Genomic DNA, 17,883 nt, shown 5'->3' with positions numbered 1-17,883 from the left:
CTGCAAGGACAGGAGACATGTGAAGCCTTGACAGGATGTGCTGCCCTCTCTTCTCCAGCATTTCTTCTACCCTGCGCCCCAAAAAACCACGCTCCGCGTGTCGGACAGCATGCCAGGCACTGAGGGGGCTAAGTGGGGGACATTCGTCCTCATTCACTGCCACTAATGGGTGCTGGAGAGTACACACAGCCCAGATGGCAGAGCTGAGCACGCTGCATGGAGGGAGTTCCAGGCCTCGGACTCGGTACAAGAAAGTGTTCTTCGCTGCTGCAGCTACTTTCCATGGACAACGGGTTTTGTCCACACTGACACTAACAGCAGATGTTACACATAAATAGAATCTTAGCCATCACAGGACTGACCCACCCAAGGCCCTTTTTAACTTCCACTGACCATGCAGTCGTCTTTATATTGCACAAGAGACCTAGAAAAGCCAAGAACAGAGGCCGGACGTGGCATTATAGGCCTGGGCTGAGGGCTGAGGGCTGAGGGCTGTTGCATCCTGAGATCGGCCAGGCCACACAAGCAGCCTGCCTCGGAGGCGGCAGCTCCCACCTTCACTGAAATGACAAGCTGGCTCTCTGACCGACCACAGGCCTGGCTGAGAAGCCGTCTGAAAGTGCAGTTCCCTCCCAGGTGCACTCCTGCTCCTGCCCCACACGCGGTGGCCCTGGCTGTGGCCGTGACTTCCGAGCGGCCAGTTCTCACTGGATGGCTGCTGCACGGACTCTCTCAACCCAGACGGCTCTGTTCTGATGACCCAGTTCCTTGGCTATCCACAAACTTAACACATCTCCAGCTCAGCTCTGCCCCTAGCCCTATTCTTCTGGCCTCACTGTCAGACACCCCACCCCACCTGAGCAGTCACCCTGCAGTCACCCTTCCCTCGGCCTCCTTGGAGCCTGCCACCGCTTGCCAGTTCGGGCTCAGGTGTGTCCATAGGTCTGATCAGTGCAGAGGGTCCGCCTCCCCTTGGGGCTTCCTTTGGGGCACTCCTGCCTTACTCAGGGCAGCCTTACACTCTAGCTAATACGAACTTCTTAAAACACAGCTAGGCCACACTCCTGGTCAGAAGCCTGGAAAGTCTGCAAAGTCTGCAGAACTGGCCCCAAGCCCCTGACACACACCCGAACGAAGCCTTGCTCGATCTCACTTCCGCCTAACCCTTCGAGGAAGTCCCCCCGTCCTCCTCAGGCAATGAATGCGTCCACGGCCAGGCATCTGCTTCCCCCTGCTCCGTAGGTGACAATGCACACTTTAGGGTGTCCCACGACTCCCTGTCCTCTGGGAGGCTTCCGTGATTCCAACCCGTCAGGGTCACCACCTCTTCTCCACGAGACGTCATCCCTGGAGAAGGGCACGGCGTCTCTAGTCGCCCTGTCCTTGCAGACATATGCCAGGTCCTCACAAACACAGGGACCCAGGCCTGTCCTCTCCCCGTCACCTCCGTCTCTAATAGTGGTGTCGAGCACTTTGCTTTGACAATAGAGAAGTCACCATCTGGGGCAGGCTGATTGCAAAACAGATCTCAGATTGGGCTCCAGAAGCAATCACGCTTTGCCGGGTCACATTCAAATGCTATTTCCAATTTGCACCTGTCTTCAAAATAAGATCCAAGGACCTTGAACTGTGACAGGGTCACAATGTTAAAAAAACAAAACACCACGATATCGGTCACTATTTAAATAGCTCTCCTATGCGGTCATCCAGACCAGTAAACAAGTCCCATTTCTGTGACACATCAGCAATGGGATCTCCCGAGAAGTCGCCAAGAAACCAGCCAATGTTCTAGAAGGTGGAGGTGCCAGGGCCTGAGCGTGCCAAGAACCTCGGTTGTATTTCAGAACCTGACGACTACGCCACAACGTGGCTGAGGAACTACAACACGCAAACAAGCAAGCGTCCCCTGCACTCCTCAGCGGGCGAGCTTTCCGGCCCAAGAGACGTTTAGTGTGAAGGGAGACATTTTGCTTTCCAGACCGTCCCTGGGTCAACCGCCATGCACGTCCACTGAAAGGGGACAGATGACAGTGGGACCCACAGGAAGACACATCTAGATCCATAAGCTTTGGGTCTAAAGCAGGGGTGTCCAAACTGCGGCCCGCGGGCCGACTGCGGCCCGCAATCCGTTGTTAATTGGCCCGCAGCAAATTCCAAAAATATATTTAGTTTACTTAAATAAACCAGGTGAGGCAATACATACTTCACCTCGAGTGAGTGGCCCGGCTGTTTGTGTATTTTACCGCATATGGCCCTTGGTGAAAACCATTGAAAAAAGTTTGGACACCCCTGGAAAGAAAGTGACAGCTACAATCTCAAGGTTTAACTAAGTGAGGCAGACACACACACACTCTGCGTGTATCTACTGCGAAAGATGAAAAAAAAGAGAGACGGCGGGCGGGGGTGGGGGCAGGGGCAGAGGTGTGGTTTGCTGTCACTCCCGCTCCTCGACTTGCTGTGAGCAGCTCAGCATGGAGAGGCCAGCGGGTCCTGCAAATTCTTTAGGACCTACATGCTCTCTGTCCTCTGCTAGCCCCCCTACAACGGGAAGGCTTCCACGATGAAGGAGTGTGGCCCACATAACACTTTGCCAAAGCTGGAAAGGGGGTAATGAGGAGCAGAAAACAAGCGCAACACCGAGCCGAGCCGTCGAGACGGAGCCAGTGGGATCTGGAAGTGGGAGGACTCGGACCTCGCGTTCCAGGAAAAGCCTCGCTTACCAGACGTCGGAATGAGTGGTGAAGACACCGTCCTTGAGGGACTCGGGGGACATCCAGCGCACGGGCAGCAGGCCTTTCCCTCCTTTCCGGTAATAGTCAGTCTCATAGATGTCTCTCGTCATGCCAAAATCTGTGAGGTGAGAGAGGGCACGAGAGTTACGCTGTGTGCGCCGCCGTCGGGGAAAAGCAAAGGTGCATCGTCCCTGCTGTACAGGCCGGTCCTGTGCCCACATCCGAGGGCGACCACACACACAAGGCCCGGACACCAGTGTCTGCCATTTCACACGGCAGAGGAATGGAGGAGGGGCGAGCCACGTGACGAGCAAAGACCCAGAAACTTCTGCTTTTCCATACACTTATAAGCTGGTCCGTTTAAATGACTTAATTCCCTTATGGCATTTAAAATGAGAGGCAGTTTAAAAAGGGTCAAGTTCCGGAGTTTATCAAGCAAATGTGTACTGTGTAGACCGAAGGTCATTCAGAAGTGGTTTTAAACCTGATGAAACACACAGGAGCGGGGTGTGACTCTTATGTACTGGATAGCACTGCCCCATCGCCACAGGAAAGAAAGTGGTTTCGCCGTCTAAGAACGGGGGAAATAGTGAGTACCAATTCACAATTAAAAAAAAAAAGGTACACAGAGGGATGCCTAAGAGATGGTATTTACTAGGCCCCTGAAGCTATTACTCAACAATGTTTTTCAACATAATACACCCACTCAGTTTTGAAAATGTCTTCCATTTTCCATGTCTCTAGAAGATGTCATATCATTATGTTTGATGGCAGGCTTGCTTTATAATCCTAAATTATTGCTTCTTTGTCAGAGTTTGATTTCCCACTCAATCATGCAACCTGTTCCTCCAGGGACTCTTATGTTCTCTTTCCCAGGAGAAAGGGCCACTGTCCTTTGGGAAACGTGCACTCATGTCTCTAACTCTGCCACCAAGGGTTAGGCTACAAAGCCAAACAGAGAACCAAGTTCCGTGAACGTTCACCCACATAATTTACTTGTCCTACATGAAGGACCATCAAATCGCCTCTGGTACAATGACTTGCCAGATTTGTAATCCGAGACACTGGGCATTGGAAAAACAGTTTTGAGCCCCTAGTGAAGAATCAAAATGAAATGTCAGAGCCTTATCTCAGAATTAATCCAGGGGCATGCACAGTAGAGGGTCTGCCTTTACTTGCACGAAAAGGGGAGGGGGGAAGGACACTCCAATAAAAGAACACAAACTATTTATTTTAACACAAAGGAAAAATTTCAAGTTTGGGGAAGGAAAACCACAAGTACAAAGAAAATATCAGTATAAACATGCCCCATGGTTAAACAGCAAATAGCCCTCGGAGATTCTAACTTCAAATGGCAAGTGACACAACACGGGCTCTCCCATGGCGACTCAAAGCAGGGAGAGAAGCAGCATGAACTGAGCTCCTGCCACGTGCCAGGAAGGGCGAGGGCAGGACGCCGAGGGCCACAGGGGCTAACATTCCTGGGGACCTGCCCCATCCACACGGCACACGCTCGATGCCGTCCCACACTGATCCTGCCCAGCACCATCTCACTTGTCCTGCTACAGCATCGTCCCATTTCAGAGGTGAGGAAACCGAGGCTCACACACCTGGAGCCACGTGCCCCAAGTCTCTCACCTGTTAGTGGCAGAACTGGGGCTGAAGCTCAGGCCTGGGGCGTCTCTGTGGGAACAATCTGAGCCCCCACTGAGAAGTAGGGGAAGGGGAAAGGAGTGGGGGACACAAAGGAAGCCCAGACAGCAGCCACAGGGGCTCTTCCCTTGAAACCTGGGGGCAGGACAGCCTTTTGAGCTTCAGGGGGCACCACACGTGTGGGTGCTTCCAAGGGCCAAACCCAGGAACACACTGGTGGCTTCTGAATGAGCTACTGTGATGAGTGAAGGCCATCTGCTCTGTGACATGGCTCCATTCGTCATCTCTAGCTCCTGCAAATCACAATCAAGACACGAACCCCTCATTTGGAAACCGTTCTAGAGGGACAGTCACCATTCACCAAAGGGCCGAAACATTTCCGTCAAAATCACTGCTAAAGAAGAAAACACGGCTGGCATTTCCAGAACGGACAGTTCAAGAGCTAGACAAAGAGGTCATCTGAAAGAGTTTTGGGATGTCAAGTCTCCCCTGCAGTTTCTCCAGAGAAATACCTGGTATTTTTCTGAACTGTCCCCATCTCACAGTGGGAAGGTCCAGGGTCCTGATAAGAGCAAGGGGTTTCCTGAGCAGCCCTGAGGTGGTGTGTGATTCCGTCAGGAAGATTAAAAAGACCAAAGCAAAAAGCAAACACCTAAAGCTGAAATGAATTCCTAACCGGTGGTCAGAAATGCAATGCAGCCCCTTTTGTTGTTGTTACAATGGGTGGTGGCAACAAGGGGCAAATCTGCAGGTGGGTCAGCTACGTAAGGGTGACAACAGCGGGCTCAGCAGCTTAGCGGCTGACAAGCCCGGGCGTGACACCCAGGAGGCAGTGATCTTCCGTCACCTGCGGGACTGCCACCTCCCTGTCACTGCCCCTGCTCTGTCTCCTCTTAGAAAACTCCATGAGCCTTGGAGAGGGACACGCTCCTTGTATGCTAGGAAAACTGGAGGACAAATTGGGAGTTTGGCGACTTTCATTCCCAAGTCAAAATCAATTATGTCTCTAACCAATGCTTAGCACTGCTCTGCCCAGAAATGCCTCCAGTGCCAGCAGAGGCCACCTGAGGGACCATCCTTGTCCCCTGTGTGGACCACCATGCCCATGGGCTCTCAGGACGAGATCCAGCCTGGCCAGACCGGTGCTACCGACTGGAGACAGTGACACGGCTCCCAAGAGCAGGACGTGGCACGCACAGGACACACTGCAAAACCTCTCCACAGGCAGCCAGCCTACTGCCAGCTCGGTCCCCAGAACACGTGTGACTTGCGTTCTTGCCCACATCTGAGAAGCTAAGGACACACCTCCGATTTTGACGGTGAAATCTTCGGCCACCATGCAGTTCCGGGCAGCCAGGTCTCTGTGGACGAACTTGTTGGCATTGAGGTATGCCATGCCGTCTGCGATCTCGCCCGCCATCTGTATCATCTTGCTCAGGCTGGGAGGGGCGAGGGCTGGATTGTTCTGTGGGAGATTAAACAAAATAATAAAAAACGCACGTGAGAATCGAGGAATGCTTCCCACTCCACGCCCTCTCAGGGTTCCCGAATCCATCTCTGCTCAACCTAAGCAGCACAGGTCAGGACGTGCTCAGAAGGAACGTATTATTACGGTGACCATAGCATCTGCTTCGCGGTCGTCATGTGCCTGCCGGCTGACCACATGACACAGAGCCGCAGGGACAAACACCAATGAACACAACTTGCGACCGGCGTTTTCTGTTCTGGGCCTGGCAAAAATTATGTAAAGTGAAACAAGCAATTTTTATTTATTTTTTTATTTTAACAATTCTCGGTTACTCAGACTCCTATCTGTTTATATGTTCTTTGTGTTTGTAGAATCAAAGTACAGGTAACAGGAGGGAGAGAACATTGCAAAGGTTGTGTGGAGATGCACACATGTGTTCCCCAAATGCACCGTGTTGTGTTTGATGGCCCACCTCAGCATTGTTAGAAATTTAATCTTCCTTTCTCTTCAGTTTTCTTCTGAAGTGCAAAACTCTCAAGACTCATTTTTGTCACCTTACAATGTGACATTCCTTGGATTGTTATTTTGTGTGGGCAAAGAGGAAAAGAAGCATTTGACAATTTAAGTCCAGCTGATGCTTATTCTTGGAGGAGGACCAAGGTAAAATAGGGACAAGGAACGTGGATAAGCAGGTCCGGCTTGCAGAGGAGGGCAACATGCTGGTTATGGAATTAAAGACAGACTCCCAAACCATAATAAATCCATTAAAAAAAGTTTTGCATAAAACATAAAGTCTCTTCATCCCCCCCCCCCAAAAAAAAGCAAAAACCAATGAGCACTGCATAGTTTAGATGCTAACCATCTCTCGCTTGTACGACTTACTACAAGAGAATTTTCCCTGCTTACAAAGTGTCTCTTCCAACACTGTAAAACCATCTTGCTCTGACAGGTCCCATGTGTCACCTCTGCAGCGCAAAGCCTCAGACAGGGCGCGTCTGGACTCAGGGATCAGACTGTGTGGGCTGAAGGTGGGGTCACTGCCAGGAGGATGGCCTGGGACCTACACAGACAGTGCCCGCTGCTGCGTGGCCAGGGTCCATACTCAGTGGACGCTGTTTTCACCCAGTGAGGGGCTAGTTTCTGCTGAAAGACAAGGACAGCTTCTAGAAGCAGTCTAACGACTCTCCAAGTACTTCTGCTTGGTTCTCTCCACTCCACATACATTTGATTCTGAAGAGACTCTCAAGACTGTTTCTGGTCATTTGAAATACTTATCACGGAGTTGCCCGGGGAAGCAACACGATGTCCCCAAGAGTAAGCCAAAACCACCACTTTCTTTAACAAGCTTTGTTCCCTCAGGACATGCCACTTCCTTTTAACCTTCTCAGGGCTTTAGAGACTCACGGCCCACTAGGACATCTGCAGGTGAAACGTTACGTTTCTGCTCATAAGACTTAAGTGGTGGAGTGCTAAGTACGGGTGTTCACGACAAGCGGCCGTTCCTAATTAACAGGAAAAACAGAACCGATAAAAGAACCCGATTTTAAGTATTGAAACAAAGGGCTGCCATTTTGGCAGCTCAGCTCGACACAGCCGTGCTGTCAGGCGTTTGCGAGCGCAGAAATCTGCCATTTGCTTAGCGTTCCTTAAGACATGTTATCCACAAGCACCCCCCGTTTCCCGAGGTAAATGAGCACATCTTTACTTGGGGGAAGATGCCAGGTGGAATATAATGAAACTGCAGGACAAGCATTCCTATTTTTACCCTTGATAGGAGTTAGAACAGGTTTAAATCTGACACATCTAAAAGCGAGTTTTCCATGTGAAAAGGAATTAAGTCCAACCCTTAGTTTACACACGAGGACACTGAGAACCGCAGAGAGTGGCAGGGCAGGGACTGAGACCATATGTTCTAAGCTTTCATTCTGCGCCTGAAATTGGGGGCACTGGGAGCGAGGGTGCCATACTTTTCAGAGGTGCCTGGAATGCCTCTGATAAGAAATCCACTGCCACGTCCCCAGCCACCTGTCTGACCAAGCTTTTCTCCTGCCTGCTGGCTTGTGCATTACAAAGTGAGCTGGGGAAAAGGGCCTAAGATCCAGGGGCGCTGGGGACCCAAGGGGGGCGCAGAGGCTGAGCGTGTTGGGAGCTCCCCCACTTGGGGCCTCAGTCCACACTCACGGCCCTCACAGAACCACCAACCTCACAGGCTGTGACTAAGGGAAGCCACTTGGGAACAGGTTCTCGGAACTAAGATGAAGGAACGACTACTTGGAAGGTGATGGCGTTTCCAATGAGAAGAAGAAAACAAAGGCTTAAGCTCAAACAGAGAAAGGCCACAGAAACCCAAACGCGTCTGAGAAAGGGCAGTATTTGAGGGAACACAAGGGGCCCCAAAGCTTATTCAACACGTAGCAACGTCAGGGTAAAGGGGGGACCTCAGAGCCACCGCAGCAGCCAAATGAAAGGCAGATGTTGCTGCTATTATTTCTAAGTATTGATCGACCACTTTATTCTCAGAATTACTCACTTAGAAGTCATGCCTCCATGAGTGCAAGAGTTGGCTCGTGGATTCACGCTATGAAAGGGGCAACGCCAGGGTGACAACGTAGGACCTGAGCCGGTTCTGAATTCAAAGCTCCTAACACAAACTGGTATTTTTTTACTAGACTGAGCAGGGCTCGGGCAGCTGAGGCGAGTATCACTCAGACGCGCAAGCAAGAGCCGGAGTGGGATGCAGAGTTTGAGAAAATGCGGCCTCCACATGCCACAGGGACAGAGTAGGGCTGACAGCACAGGGAGAAGAGGCGTGTGTTGGGGAGGGGCCTGCAAACCCAGGGTGCCTGTGGGAAACCACCGGGCTGCATGGAAACCTCCCAGCATGAGAATCAAGTCACCCTGACGCTGGACTTGGACAAGCGTTTCGTGGAACTGAGCTGCAGGCTGGGCCTGGGATGAAAGCTGAACACGACAGGGTACATGGGGACACACGCAGAGAACCAAACGGGAAAGGCTGTGTGAGGAGCGGAGGAGTCAGCAGAGGAGACGGTTACTGCGGGCCAGGGGGCAGGACACAGAGCTGACACGGGTCTGTAGGGGGAAACGCGGGAGCGAGGGCGGTGGGGGAGGTCCCCGGAGGTGGAGGGAAGGCAGTAACGAAAGCACAGAAGGGTTTAAGGAAAAGGGTATTTGAGGCACAGCCCGTGCCTCTCACAAAAGATCGAGGCTTCGCTCTAGCCAGGGAAATCCTTCCTTTAAAGGGCCCATCCCCACGCATGCGGCAGGAAACACGCCATGCTGCAAGTAAATGGATGTAAAGACACAGTATCGTCTGGGGGAAGGTTCTAGGAGAAGAGAGCAGTTAACACGCAAAGTTGGTTAAACGCAAAACCCACCTCAATTTCTGGCCTCAGAGACCTGAGATAACTTTTGAGGTCCCCCCGTGTCATCAGTTCCATGATGACCAGCGTCGGCTGGCCCTGGGACACCACACCCAGCAACCGCACCTGGGAGGAATGACAAAGAGGGGAGCTCAGAGGGGGCGGGTGGCCCAGGATGGTCGCGGCCCACCCCACTAGGACAGGCTGTGTGGTGCTGGCACCTGCTGGCCAGGAACACAGCCCAGGTGAGCCGGCCACGGGGGCTCCTCCCACCAGGGACCTGCGTGTGCACAGGTGTCTTAAAGCCACCGTGAGGCGATGGGGGAACTCTATGGAAGATGGCAAGTCACCAAACCCACAAGTGTGGCCCCCATCACGCCAGGGGGCTCCCGGGAAGCGTGCTCCCCATGGCAGGTTTTGCCTCGTCAGGGGCTTTCTCTTACCACATGGTGACAGTTGAACTCCTTCATCACTGAAGCCTCGTTGAGAAATTCAATCCTTTCACGCATGCTTGCAGCCTCGTTGACCGTTTTAATGGCCACCCGGGTCTCGGGCTCGTCTTTGACCACGCCCTTGGCGACCCCTTCATACACCATCCCAAAGGAGCCCTGGCCCAGCTCCCGGCTCATGCTGATTTTCTCCCGGGCGACCTCCCACTCATCGGGCACGTACACTAGAGAAGAGGGCACAGGACTCAGACAGGTGTGGTGACACCGGGGCAGAACGTGCCTCTGCGGGAACCCCTGGGCCAGAGCACAAGGTGCCACTTCCTAAAGCCCGTCCAGGAGGACATCGGGGGCAATGTCTCGGCTTAGTCTGAACTTTCCCACATGCTGTGGAGGTCAGTACGCCAACTGTATGGCCAAAAATCAGTATTTCAAATCTTCAAGGATTCCCAGAAAATTCAAGGATACTACAGCATATGATAAGAACCAGAAAGTCGTCCAATTTGAGATGTGCTTTAAGTATAAAATTCACACTGGATTTCAAAGACTTAATGCAGAAAATAATGTAAATATTTCCATAATTTTTATACCGATTACATATTAAAATTGATAATACTTTGGATATACTGGATTAAATAAAACGTTATTAACATTTCTTTCACCTGTTTCTTTTTACTTTATGTGGCTACTAGAAAAATTTAAGGTTCCATATGGGACTAGCATTATATTTTCCCTGATACCACTGCTCTTAGTCTAGACGAAGTGTCTCCAGCCTTAACAAAGACCCTGGGGCATCCACCTTGTTTCCCCGAAAATAAGACCTAGCTGGACAATCAGCTCTAATCCATCTTTTGGAGCAAAAATTAATATAAGACCCGGTCTTATTTTACTATAAGACCAGATCTTATATAAGACCGGGTATAATATTAATTTTTGCTACAAAAGATGCACTAAAGCTGATTGTCTGGCTAGGTCTTATTTTCGGGGAAATAGGGTAGTAAGGTACCGAAGCAACGGAGCTCTAACACCAAGGGACATTCAGTGGTGACCAGCTAACATCAAGGGACATTCAATGGTGACCAGCGTGGAGGGACAGCTGAGAAGAAAGTTCTCCCCAGGGCTATGGTCTCTGTTCTGTGAACCCCAGCCCTCCCCTCACTGGAGTGAGGGACTGGGTGATGGGCGTGGTAATAACTGAGCCTGAATATGATTTCCTCTCCAGCCTACGCTTCTGGTCCGATTCAATCCTGTTTAAGAAAATAAACAAACAATCCTGGGCAGGAAGGATAGAGAAAAGAAGAGAGAGGGAAAGGAAGAAGGGAGGTAAGAAAGAAAGCAAAACAGAGGGTCCATCCCACAACTCTGATGGTAGGGTGAAAACTAAAATAAAATCCACCTGTTCTATAAGCTCCGTAAGAAATTTCCATTATAATCACCTTTGTCTAATGCTGCGTGCTTACTTACATCCTTGTCTGACAGGGGAGCCCCCCAACAGGCTCCACCGCACACTGGGAGAAAGGAGGGGACCCTGGCTCAGAAACGCAGGGGGACTGGGAAGCTGGGATGGCAGCTGTTTGCGTTTGTGCTGTCAGGCGTCAGCCTCGGGTACTGCGGCTGGATGCGCCAAAAGCAGTGGGCTGACAACTGAACTTCAACATCCCAAGTCCCCAGTATCTTCCTTTAAGTGATGTCTTAAAGGAAAGAGGTCCATAAATTACGCCCAGGAGATACCATCCATTTACACCTCTGAAGAGCGTCCCATGTGGACTATTTTAGTCAACCTTGAATTTTCTTTCATACACATTTTCGTGTGTACGTAAGTCCACATGTGTTTAGGAATTTCACAAACGGACGTCTGCTCTCCATGTGTAGGAGACGGCTTACAGCCCTGAGGAAGAGGCTGACGCTTGCTCAGGAGAGTAAGTGTGCAAGACACCCAGCAGGTAAAACTCCTCACAGTACCCCTCAGAAAGTATGAAGAGACACCATCTCTATCCATTTATCTCTGAAAATCCAGGCTTGCTTTTCATCAGAATTAACCATGTAGCACGTCATAAAACATGGAGTTAGAAGCCATCGCATTCCACCCTTCCTTGGGAGGTCTGTTAGCGTCAATAGCACAATCCTTTTCTCTAAATTCAGCTCCAGGGCTCTGACTTCCTGCAGGGTTTAGGCACACAATGTTATCAGCATGTCCCTGTAGGGGATTTTCAGTGCACTCTGGAGAATGGCGACATGCAGATTCATTTTTCGGAGAAATAAGTTTTTAAAGCATTTTTGAACTGCAAATGTCATTTTGTTGCCCCTTGAGGAAACGAACTAGAAGGTGTCTGTCAAAAAGCCGAATAAATTAGGTTCAAACGAGGTGACAATGCTCCTACCTACCTGTTGGCCTGGGTGACAATAAATTTGCTTTTTGTTTGTTTTGATTTTAAAAGAAGAATCAAGACATATTATGAAACCATTCCGGAAAGACATAAAATTTCAATTCAAACCACCATTAGATTCTGATTAATGCTGTCTCTAAACTTCCTAGATACTGCATAGTCAAAGCGACAAATGCCAACCTTCCGTGCTTTATTTCAAAGCAGAGCAGATTCTCTAGGATAGTCTTATTCCATCCTTACAGAGCGGGGAAGTGGCCTTGCATTTCCCCTATAAATTCTACGAAGTGTGTGATGACTCCTTATCTTAATTTCTTTTTTTTTAAAGCAATTATTTATGCAAACAATGCATAAAAACCTATTTGCTTTTTTTTTTAAAAAAAGAAAAAGATCCTCTCCACAAGTAACTACTCTTTTTAGTTTGGTGTGTATCCTTCCAGAATGTCCTCTATGCCTTATATATATATATATATATACGTACATAGGTACATATATGGGGGCAGAGAGGTGCCTGTGTGTGCCTGCGCGCACATATACAGAGGATGGCAAAAGAGTGCATACACATTTTAAGAAAGGAAAAAACTGTATTAAAATTCTAATACTCAATATATACCGATAACAAAAGATGAATCAAGTCACGTTTGACTTCTGCAATCATAAGAGGTGCTCCAAATGGTTCCCACCAGCATAATTTTAATCCAGTTTTTTGTTTTCTTAAAATGTGTACACATCTTTTTCGGTACCCCCTGTATATATGCCTATTAAAAATACAACTTGGTGAGACCTTTCCGTAAACAGGAATAATGTCCTTATTATTCTGCACTTGATTTCCATTCAGAGGAGGCTGCATTTGATTGGCTTAAACGTAAACACAACTAAATTTGAAATGATTAAAGAAATCACAGTACAGCTTGACATGCTGACATAGAGCTTTAGAATGGTTGAAGTGTTTTCTTAGGTTTTCCGATTTGACCAGGATAACCAATTAGAACAATCGTGACAATTGCACATCTCCTGCACACCTTCCCTTCACTTTCCCTGAAGCAAGAAAAGAGGCAAAAACACTTTTTCTAAACACATCCACCTGATTTCCCACACGGACAAAACCGCTCCAGCTGCTCCTATGGGCCAGCTTCCCTGCCCACACCGAGGACCTCACGGTCCTTTCCCATGGTGACTGTCAACAAGATCCCACGGACTGAGTCCTTTGGACTTCTCAACTGCCTCGTTATGGGACCTGGGCACGTTTCCCCTCTGAGCCTCATTTCCTCACCGACGCACAGATGGGCCCATGAAAACCCACCTTACAGGGGGACGTAGGGGTCAAACGGATGGTGTTTGGAAAAGCAAAAGTGCCAGTGAAGGGTACTACTGTCACTGGGCCCCACGACCGATGTCCCACCCCAACTTACTTTTAAAGGTTTGGATTTAAGAACACTAAGAAGAAAAGACAGCAAAAAAGGGAAAAAAGGAAAAATCATGGCCACTGAGTACAATCCAACTTTCAAGTCAGACCTTCTGGATGTCAACAATTTAATAGCTTTTTCGTTCTAGCATAAAATTTCAAGCCATTAAATAAATTGTTTACTGTGATGGCCACATCCATCGCTGAAGCCTGCTTTTCCTTGGGGCATCCCAAGTGTTTGCAGAATTTTTGAGATATTCAGTGAACTACTAGAAGCTTTGAAAAAAAAAAAAGGTAACAAAATGAATCCGAGGCCAAAGGTCCCTCCAAATAATGTAAATCTCTTCCCTTGTATGAGCAACAGCCCCAAAACCTCCCCGATCTGGGACTCCCGACGTGAATGCTACAGAGAAACTTACCATCCGCTGCGCTGAAGTACTCTGGGTTCACAGAAGCATACAGCACTCCATTCCCCAGCCGGCTGTTATTTCTGTCAAAAAGGATAAAGTTAAGGCTAAAAAAATTAAAAAATAAAAACACCACCTCCACACATTTCTGCATATACTTGTATCTTTGTCATTCCATTTTACTTAAGTCTGTTTCATTCAGTATCAGGGGAAAGGGAGTGAGGGGACCTTAGTGCCACGACAGCTGTCACCTACACTCCCATTCAGGCCCAGGGAGCTGGCAGACATTTGCGAACGCATCTTTTGGCTTCTTCAGTGGCCTCCGATTAGCGATTTTAAGGAAACACTGTTTCTTTACTTCATTGGAAATCGAAAGGGTTCTTTGATCAACAGCACTAAAACATCGAGTTTGCAAAAGCTTTGTGGAAGGAGCAGTATCCATGTGACAGAGCGACCGAAGGAGGGGACCATCCGTCCTACCCCCCCAAAAGGGACTTGTTGCTTTGCATCATTAGAAAATGTTTTCTGTTCCTGTAAAGAACATTTGCTTGGCAAGTCAGGTTTTCCCACCCGTAAAATACTTCCGGAGACAGTGGGCCTTCTCTCGGGCTCACAGCACCAAACCACTGAGCGACAAAACGGGTGTGAGCCCTCCCCGTGTCACTCACCTCTTTCTATGGAAGACGTACAGCATTATAACCAACCCGCCCACGATCAGCAACACGGCCACGGGCAGCGCGATAATCAGATGCATGAAGTTTTCATATGTTGCTGCAGACACAGGGGGACAGTCAATCGTCACTCTGTGCACAAGCTGCTCATTGCGTTTTTTTTTTTAATCATTCAGCTGGAAGTATGGGGGGTGGGGGGGGGGAAGAAAACCTGACAATTCCTGCACTGCCCTATCACGAACTAGGAATTCTGAAGGGCAACGGGATCAGAAATAAGCGCAAAAACACCGAGTTACCTGAAAAAAGATGAAGTAGGTGCCGACTGCAGAGGAGACCCAGTTTTGATTTTGGAAGTGCAGTGTATCCTGCACTAATAATTCCAATGATGGGCTCAAGTGAAATAATCTTTGTATGCAGTTGGTGACTATGATGACAAATGCATGTATTTGCTAAAATAAAATAGAGATTCCTCCGTATACAGTTTTTACCCCCTGTACTGACCTTTCTACCTGTCTTAAGATGGTTTCACAGACGACTTAAAAGAACAAATTAGCTGGCTGGCACCCCCGGCCAAAGTTGCTCTGAATACTCCCCAAACATTAGAGTCTGGTTATAAGTCTGAGACCACTGAGCTCATGGCAGCACGCTTGTCCCCATCACCGCCACTTATGTGACAGATGTCAGCCTGGAAACTGGGGACACCACTGATCCACAGCCTTGAAAATTACGCCAGATGCAGGAAACCAATACATCCGTAAGTGCGTCACCACCAGGAACATGGACGAACCGATCGGAGCCGTTTATGGAGAGATGGCTGTGCCCAGGACCGCCTGGAGGGGCTGGGAGGAGGCACTGCCATGACGTGGGGGCGGGAGGGGACCTGGGCATGTCCCTGTTACCCAGCTCAGACCGCATGAAGAAATCCCTGCTCCCTTTCGATACACGAGGAAGGCTCCGAGAAATGAACTGCCGTCCCCAGGGTCACACAGGCAGCTGGCAAGCCATGGCCCTGGGATTGGAACCCGGATCTCTGCACCCACAAAACAGACCTCCCCCACAAAGCAAGCACCCTGGAGGCTCCGAGCCAAGGCCGTGGTGGTGACAACAGAGGCTGGATTCCAGAGGTATTTAAGGGGCAGCATCAATGAGATGGGTTTGAATGAGAAATGAGGGGCTGCAGAGACAGAGAGGTGAGGGGCGCCTGTGAGGGTCCCGGCTTGGGGGGTGCGTGGGTTACGTGGCTGCTGGCTGAGCTCAAGAACAAAGAACAGAGAGAGATTCTGAGGGAAGCAACTGTGATTTGGGTTTTGTGTACGAGGAGTGTAGGTGCCCATGGGACATCCAAGTCGAGACATCTATGTGGAAATGGGGTTGGAACTCAGTGGGGACCAAGTTACATCGGTTATGAGTCACTCACTAATGATTATTTTGCCACTCATCACTATTACTGTTATGATGCTTTAAGGACTATTAAGGCTATTTTAATTTTGTAAATTAAGGATATTTTTATCAAATGACTCTCAAAATGGATGGATACAGGCCCTGGCATTTTCTAATTCTCGAGAATACTAGCAAGCTATCACTGCCTTTGGGAAGCTGAGAGAGTCGGTTTTTTTTTCCCCCTGAGGACTATTTCTTATTTTTGTATCTCTTATACTACTGGTCAGGTTGCACTGTGTTCTTTTCAAGTTTCATATTTCCACAGGGACATGGAGAAACTGGAACACATCCAGAAAAGAACAAAATGACTAAATGGCGAGAAAATTGCTCTCTGAGCCTGGGCTACAAGAAAAGGCCCAAAGACCTGAGACTGTTTCGTCTGGAGAGGAAAAGTCTGAAGAGTAATTTCATAGTATTCACGCACGCAAAGGGTTCCCGGAAGGAGAGCAGTTGCCAGAAAGCTTCCAAAGCTTCCATCTCGTCGGAGGATTAAACGAGAGGAAATGAGACTAAAGTGGGAACAAGTCTCGTCTGACAGGAGGAAAACCTTCCTGATGGCCAAGCAGGCACGCAGACTTAATTTTCCTGTGGCTCATGCCCCCTTCTGCTGGAAAGATCGCACCAGAGGGGTCTTGGGTTTCCCACTGGCATCCTAGCACGCACGGGGTTAAAAACAGGGTAGCCCTGGCAGAGGAATATGTTATCTCTGCAGATGAACCACGATCACTGAGCCCCGGAAGCCATGCCTGCTGTTTCTCAGACCACAGCCCAACGCCAGACCCCAAAGCTAGGCTCTGTCCCTGGCTTGAGGGGTGCGTAGGGTATGAGGCCACTGGCTGAGCTCAAGGACAGAGAACGGAGAACTATTCTGAGGGTAGCAGCTGTGATTTGGGTTTTGCACACGAGGAGTGTGAGGTGCCCATGGGACACCCGAGTCGAGACGTCTATGTGGAAATGGGGTTGGAACTCAGTGGGGTGGATGCAGACAGAAGAGGCGAGAGGAAACAGCAAGACAATACTCTGGAGAGCGTCCTAGGAGGATCGTGAAGGTTCTAGCACTGGAATGACAGCACTCGCTAACAGGGGAGAGCAGGGTAAGTGGACAGCAGGGAGCTTTCAGACTATGTAAGTGCTGTAAGCTTTCAGAACTATGTGCTGAGCCCTAAAACCAGAACCCAGGCTCATGAAACGCTTCCTCAAGGTCTGCAATTCTAGTCACCCTATCCTTTTGATATCTGTCACTATTAGGGTTGTCAAATATCACGCAGGTGCCAACCAGGTAGACTGCTGGACCGGCGGAACCCTGAATTTAAAAACTCAGACTCCAGGTCAGGCCAGCACAGGGGTGGGCACCAGGAGGGAGCAGCCAGTGGGCACTGCCCCCAGACTCACAGGTCACACCAGTAAGCAAGGAGGGGCTGCTCTTCCGTGTGGGAGAGGCAACAAGAAACAGTGTTAACGCCAAATCTGGTCCCCTTGTCTGAACACGAAATAATCTAAAAAACTGTGTTTCGACTAAGAAACAATAGAAACTCATTATGGAACTAAGGAGGAATAGTTATGTCATTAAAAAAAAAATACACTGACTTTTCTTGGCCAAGCAAACCTAGGGCCCTTGCTGGGCTTATTTATTTTACAAAATTCAGTTTTAAAATCTGAAGTCCTCGCACAGGATGGCCTTCTAAAAATTCTGTCTTGTCGACGGTTTGAGCATAAATTCACGACGTGGCCCAGTCTCTGGGCCAGACAGTGTACTCAATGCCCGCTGGTGCTTTCAAAATGCATCTGTGCTTCACCAACAGACAGCGCAGGGGTCACTGTCTCAGCCTGGGGTGCTGTCACAGAGAACTTGGCCCTGGCTCTGGCTGGACCAATGGCCCCCAGGTTCTGTCACCCG

General features: G+C 49.4%; 1 protein-coding gene across 1 annotated transcript in view; it reads right to left on the bottom strand.

The window, feature by feature from the left end:
- Positions 1-17,883, bottom strand: part of IGF1R (insulin like growth factor 1 receptor) — a 258,712-nt gene that overhangs the window by 14,370 nt on the left and 226,459 nt on the right. The window contains exons 14-19 of the mRNA XM_019726667.2: positions 14,544-14,646; positions 13,888-13,958; positions 9,677-9,906; positions 9,249-9,359; positions 5,691-5,850; positions 2,721-2,850 (exon numbers count right to left, since the gene is read on the bottom strand). Of these exons, the coding sequence (XP_019582226.1) occupies positions 2,721-2,850; positions 5,691-5,850; positions 9,249-9,359; positions 9,677-9,906; positions 13,888-13,958; positions 14,544-14,646 (805 nt within the window). The remainder of the gene's footprint in view (positions 1-2,720; positions 2,851-5,690; positions 5,851-9,248; positions 9,360-9,676; positions 9,907-13,887; positions 13,959-14,543; positions 14,647-17,883) is intronic.

The sequence above is a fragment of the Rhinolophus sinicus genome, linkage group LG13 (genome assembly GCF_036562045.2).
Source record: "Rhinolophus sinicus isolate RSC01 linkage group LG13, ASM3656204v1, whole genome shotgun sequence".
In the NCBI taxonomy this organism is placed as follows: domain Eukaryota; kingdom Metazoa; phylum Chordata; class Mammalia; order Chiroptera; family Rhinolophidae; genus Rhinolophus; species Rhinolophus sinicus.
Note: the sequence above shows the minus strand (reverse complement) of the source record. Positions and strands in the feature narration are given on the sequence as shown.